This window comes from Abrus precatorius, unplaced genomic scaffold (genome assembly GCF_003935025.1).
Source record: "Abrus precatorius isolate BTA unplaced genomic scaffold, Abrus_2018 Scaffold10, whole genome shotgun sequence".
Taxonomy (NCBI): domain Eukaryota; kingdom Viridiplantae; phylum Streptophyta; class Magnoliopsida; order Fabales; family Fabaceae; genus Abrus; species Abrus precatorius.
In genome coordinates, this window is record NW_020874292.1 from 23,707,495 (window position 1) to 23,713,954 (window position 6,460).

A 6,460-nucleotide genomic window follows, 5' to 3' on the forward strand; every position below is an offset into this window, starting at 1 on the left:
GGAAGCAATAAGGACGGTAACCCAGGTGAGTATGGATCTAGCTGGCCACTGCAGTTGGCTCTGCACCAAAATGCAAATTGGGAACAAATTAAGCAAGAGGGCCAAAAACCAAAAGATCCAACACCATGCAATAGTGGGTATTCGTACGTAGCCATATAGGCCAAAACTTGTTAAATCAATTCACCGTATCTTCTCCTTTCCTTTCAATAATGCAGATGCACGCTTTGTTTCACCAACGAATCGACCCCCACACCACCACCCCTTCATGAAAAGGACTATCATCTCAACACTCTCATGTTAATCTACAACAATCTTTTTCTTCCATTTTCAAATTTTTTATACTATATTCTTTTTACTGTAAAAAAATATTTTTAATATTTTTTATCATTCTTCTATTTTTTTTACTGTAAAAAAACAAATGGAAAAATAGGGCAAAAAATTAATATCATATATAATCTATTGTTGGACTTGAAATTGAAAGAGAAAGAGAGAGAAAACTCAGAGACAGGGGCTCCACTTTCTTTCTTCAAAAATTTGAGCACAGGCTTCTGTTGGCTTCTAATAATTACCATTGCTTTGGAGCTAGATGACAGAAAATTTTTTGTCCACGCAGACGACAAGAAACTTAAACCATGCATTGATATCAGTATTTTTTTTTTTAATCTTTATATTTTCGTGTTGGGTTTTATGTCTTGATTGTGACTGGATGATTCGTACCAACAAAAGAAAACGTGATTGGATACTATAGTGGAAGCCATTTATAAATAAAAAAAGATAAAAAAATAAAATCCTCCTTGACCTTGACGGCAAGAGCCGCCATAAAAGGAAACTTACAGGGTTTTCAACCCCTAATAATAATAAACTACTACGTATGAATTATTTTTTCATTTCTTATAATTGCTTAAAAATTGTTTATTTATTTGGAAATTTAAATTATTAATTATTAGATTCTTATGTGTAGTTAATTCTTAAATACTTTGTATATTTATCATAAATATATAAATAGTAGCGAGTCATGTTAGAAAAAAATAATGATTTTAATGTGAATAATGTATTAATCATATATCTTAATTTATATATATTTTTTAAATTAGAAACAAAAACATTTTTAAACTTCACGAACAACTTATAACTTGATTAAATTAAGAATTCCTCTCTCTCTCTCTCTCTCTGTTTTCTTGGATGTTTGACGGTAATAAAAATTGCAAGCTGCCAAGAAAGGAAATCAAAGAACCAATGCTCGGATTGATGAGGGCCACTAAATATGGAAACGTGTTTTTACCAAATTAGAAAGAATCAGTCTAATCCACCCTCCAGCTATAAGCTCTTAGTAAAAGAGCTTTGTTATATTTATTTAATATTATTTTATAAAAGGGTGTATTAATTTAAAAAAATATTCGTATTTATTATTTTTTTAAAAATTAGGAGTTAGAAGAATTTATAAAAGAAGATTAAAAATATTAGAAGTATCCATCATTAAAATTATTTATATAAAATTATTGCGAAACAAAAATCGAAGAAGAGCGAGAATAAATGAAGGGCTGGAGCAGTCTTCGCTAGGTCTTCTTTTATTGTACATTTATGTTGGCTACCTAGTTGCGACCTTTCATTATCGAGAAAATAAAGAAAGAAAGAAATAAGGGACAGAGATTTTTTTTTTCACAACCTTAAGAGTGCATATATCTTGAAGAGAAAATAAAATAAAAGACTATTAAATGTGATTAAAAAATGTATAAAATTATGATTAAAAAAATAAAAATTGGTTCATTATTATGAACAATTAAGCAAAATTGTTTGAAAATTTTAAAAAATAATTTAGAGATGTTAAATTTGCATGTTTATAGAAAATATATTTTTAAGAAACTAAAATAAAAAAAATGAGATGAGCAAGAATCTAAAATATCCTAAAGAGATAAGAAAGTTTTATTATATTTATAAACACATTTTTAGCATGCAAGATATATTTATGAGATTCTCAGAAATCCTAATTTCCAAAATAAAACACAATTCTTTTAAAAATACAAAATCCTCAAAAATAAAAAGAGATTCTACGTAATGAATGGTCCCTTAACTTGGCAACCAATAAATGAAGACTCCATGTTGTCGACACCCATTCTCTAATTATATTTATTCTTTTGGTTTTTCTATTTATATCAAGGTGTTGTGGTCTTTCCTTGACTTCTCCATAACCTTCTTCTAGATCGTTGATTTCTGTTTCTCTCCAAAATTTGCCTGAACTTATGGATGAAAGCTGGAGTGTGGGAAAGAGGAGCATGAAGTACAAGGAAGAAGATGAGTATGAAGAAGAGGAAGAGGAAGAGGTAAGTGAGATGGGTTATGGAGAGGATGGTAGGAAGAAGAGGGTAGTGAGTGATCTCCAAAGCAAGAGAGGGTCCAAAGCTGGAGGCTCAGTGCCACCTTCTTGTCAAGTAGATGGTTGTAATGCTGATCTAAGTGATGCTAAGTCCTACCATAAGCGCCACAAGGTCTGTGAGTACCATGCCAAGGCTCCTGCCGTACTCATTGCAGAGCAGCATCAAAGGTTTTGCCAACAATGTAGCAGGTAGGTTGAGAAACCCTAATTTATTTTTAAGTAATTAATTAAATGGTTCTTTTCTTTTGTGAATCTAACTATTGTAATATTTGCATTTTTTTTATTTGAAGTTTAGTCCTTTGTGTGGAATGACTAAAGGATGAGGTTTGATGGATTAGAATTGTGTTGTATATATGCTTGGCTCTCTCCAATCAGCCCTAGTGAAAGAACTCTTAAGGTGTGCTTGATTGAAGTCTCAAGTATATATGAGATGTTGTGTGTCTAAGTTTGCGTTTGTTTGAAAAATTGTTCCTTTTATTAATTTTTAGATTTTAACTCCTACCTAACACAATTAGCTAGCTGGAGTTAAACTATACTATTACTCGTTGTGACTAAGTATATTTCTTTTGTTTAAAAAAGAGTTCTAATTCTCAAATGGGGGGGGGGGGGGGGGGACAATTCTTGGGTACAGGATTCTTAACACTTCCTTGATTATGCGTTAATGTGCATATTGTATCTAAACAACTACTCTTGAGTACCCATTACAAAACTATTGATGTAATGTGCTCCGATTGAATTCTTTTAACACCCCCACCCCCTAACATTTTGCCCAAAGGTACAATATATTCGTACATGACCAATTACTTGTGCTAAGACAGGGACAGTGATCAACCTTCAAGGTTATATAGCATAGAGTCATTCTGAATGGCATTTACTAATACGCCAAGCATGAATAGTTTTTCCACTTCAGTGATCACTTAATGTTAGAACCATGATTAATCCATGAAGTTGACAAAATAAAAAGTTTTCTCATTTTAATCCATGAAGTTGGAAGATCCTCCATGAAGATGGCAAATCAGGATGATTTCAGACCATCCAATTATCAACAATTTTGATGCATATGGTTTAGGGTAATACACACTCATCAACACATGATATATTTTAATTTTTTAGAAAAATAATCTTAAACTATACCAGTCAAGAACTAACTCTTTTGAAATTTCAAGCTACTATGAACAATGGTTTTATGTCTAACACTTCAATTCTTTCTCTTCAGGTGGTAGATTTAAACATGTTCATTGTATAAATCAAATCAGCTTGTTCCTTGGAACCTTTCGTCGCACAAACTAAACCAATCAAGAAACATATATATAGTGTAGGAAGTAAATTTATTGTCTAAAATATTTCCCAGGATTTAACTTTGGTTTGGATAATTCTTTTTCCAGGTTTCATGAGCTATCAGAATTTGATGACTCAAAAAGGAGTTGTAGAAAACGTTTGGCTGGACATAATGAGAGGCGTCGCAAAAATTCCTCTGAATATCATGGACTTTGACAAGTTGGACAAGAATGAACACTAAGGCAAGCATAATATTACAATAATAGCAAAAAAAAAAAAGGCCTTTTTTTTTCATTAGGCGAGCAAGGCAAGGCAAGCAGGTGCAAATGATTAAAATAAAATCTTCCATGAATCCTTCATTTCCAAAATGATGTTATTGGCCTCTGAGGAAGCTCTCTCTCTTCTGTCAATTTTTTCCCCTACATATAATGTATGCTAAGATTGCAGCCATCAATTATATCTATGAGAATATATTGTTTTCACTTGCATAAGAAATCTTGCTTGACTTACATGGCCATTGGAAGTATATTTGTTTTTTGCGTGCTTCTTCAATTTTTTAGCATAAATAACTTTCTCTACTATCTTGATGGGTTGTGCTCTAAAGTGTAATGATAAACATAATGTTTCAAAATAAGTATAACAAAAATCTTGTCCAAACGATGAACGTGCATGAGATTTAAATCTGAAACCTTATTTAAATGAAATTAAACTTTCAATCACAAAAACTACTAGATATTGATATGTGATAGTCTAATTTAAAGGTAATATTTACGACCTCGTTAATTTTATTAAAAAAATTGAAACAAAATTATTTTGCAGTCAAAGTTTTTGTACTATTGTTCTTTCTTTTCTCTTATTATTTTTCTTTTACCTTCAATGAAATTTCTAAAAAACTTGTGCGTGTGTGTATGCCACACCATTTGGGCAACTAGTTTCATAAGTTTTGGAAAATAAAACAAGTACATAGTAGCTATTCTTTCATCTTTACAGTTACTGTATTATATTCTCAATTTTCAATATAGAGAACGTGTTTCAATTCTAGTTTAATCATTGCCTTTGTTGACAAACTTCTTATTTAAGTTTGAGTATCCATCATATGTTTCTTGCGTGAAGGAATAAAGCTAGTGGGTGAGTAATTAATGTCTAACAAAATAGTCACTGGGATTAATAAATGATAAGGTTGCAATTGCATTTGTTATTTAAAAAATAAATAAAGTACTTTTATTAGAAAAAATATTTATTGTATTTTTATAATTTTAATATAATAACTATGTACTTTTTTTATAAAAATTTTCTATTTGTGAATGCTTAAACTCAATCTTAAAGATTGAAGTTAACAAAATCCTTTAAAATTATTATTTCTTAGATAATTTGAATTGTTTAGATAGAATTTTAAAAATATCAAAAACTAAAAGTTAAATGTATTGTCATTGTTTTATAAAAGTTAATAGGAATGTCATTTTAAATAATAGCATATGATAAATGAGAGAGAAAAAAAAGTGTAAGTGATTTTTAAGAGTAAATATTTCAATTAATTTTACTAATGATAAGTATTTCATGGTCAATCTTTTGTTCTTTAAAGATAGAAAATGATTTACCAACAGAGGTTCGTTCAAGTAGTAAGTGGTTCGGTATCGCTTAAGTAAAATTTTGGGTTTAAAATTTTGTGTATACAAAAAATTTTCAGTGGTAGATTTATTCACCATATTTAAATATGTAACACGAATTGACTTTTTTCATTATAACAAAAGAAAAATCTATCTCAAATTTCTCGAATTCAAGGAAAGAAAAAATATTGATAAAATAAAATAAAATTTATTTCATTAAATTCTTGTTTAATTAATTTATTTTAAAACCTTAAATAATATACAAATTATACTTCATCATTTTATTCATTTTTATCTTCTAAACAAATCCTTAAGTGTCATGCCTTTCAATAAGTAAAATTTATTTAATTTAGAGTCAATTTGGATTAACTTATTAATGATTATTTATAAGATGTAAGAATAAAATAAATTACATTATTATCATTACTTATAACCAATTTACACCTTTATTTTTTTCATAAATTTTCCTTGTTTAATTTTCTAAAAATTGTAATACATAAAAAAAATTATTAATTTTATTTTGTTAATTTATTTTTTTTCTTAATTCTTTAAGTGTTTGTTAATTTATTTTTTATCTAAATTGATTTTTAATTTAATTATATTCACCCTACAAGACAAGTGCTCCTTAAAGCCAACCTAAAATAAAAGAGCAATATTACTTACAATGCATATAGTTTATAACTGCATGTTATGCATAAAGGTACCTTATCTCGAAGAGTTGTAAGTTTTGATGTTATAAAGTTAAGTGTTGGTAATATGATTTTAATTATTAGTTAAAATTAATTAAAAATGACAATTATTAAATTAAGAAAAAATTATATTGTTTTATTTATAATACATTTTTGTTAACAGTTGAAAGTATGGTAATCAGTAGAAGTTATTTTATTTTAAAATTTGGTTTCAAGTTCCTCTCTTCCAATGAAAGATAATTGTGGTCTTAAAAAGATGTAATAAAAAAGAGTATTTTAAAAAAATATACTGTTAGTATTTTTTATGATAAATAGCATTGAATAAGAGATAAACAAAATCAGTAACTCTATACATTAAAATTTAATTAAGGATTTGTGTATAATAGTTTTCATTGTTGTTATCATTAATGACATAAGGCTAAATGAAATTTTTTCCGAATTTCGTCACTACATATACTCTATCTTCATTATTTACAATCAGCATCTCTGTTAATTTTATTTATTTTCAATAT

General features: G+C 28.3%; 1 protein-coding gene across 1 annotated transcript; it reads left to right on the forward strand.

The window, feature by feature from the left end:
• Positions 1 to 2,168: 2,168 nt before the first annotated feature.
• Positions 2,169 to 4,095, forward strand: LOC113852470 (squamosa promoter-binding protein 1-like). Its single transcript, XM_027482751.1, has 2 exons — positions 2,169 to 2,563; positions 3,760 to 4,095. Exons 1-2 carry the CDS (start codon positions 2,241 to 2,243, stop codon positions 3,866 to 3,868), a joined length of 432 nt encoding a protein of 143 aa, XP_027338552.1. The 5' UTR covers positions 2,169 to 2,240; the 3' UTR covers positions 3,869 to 4,095.
• Positions 4,096 to 6,460: the final 2,365 nt, after the last annotated feature.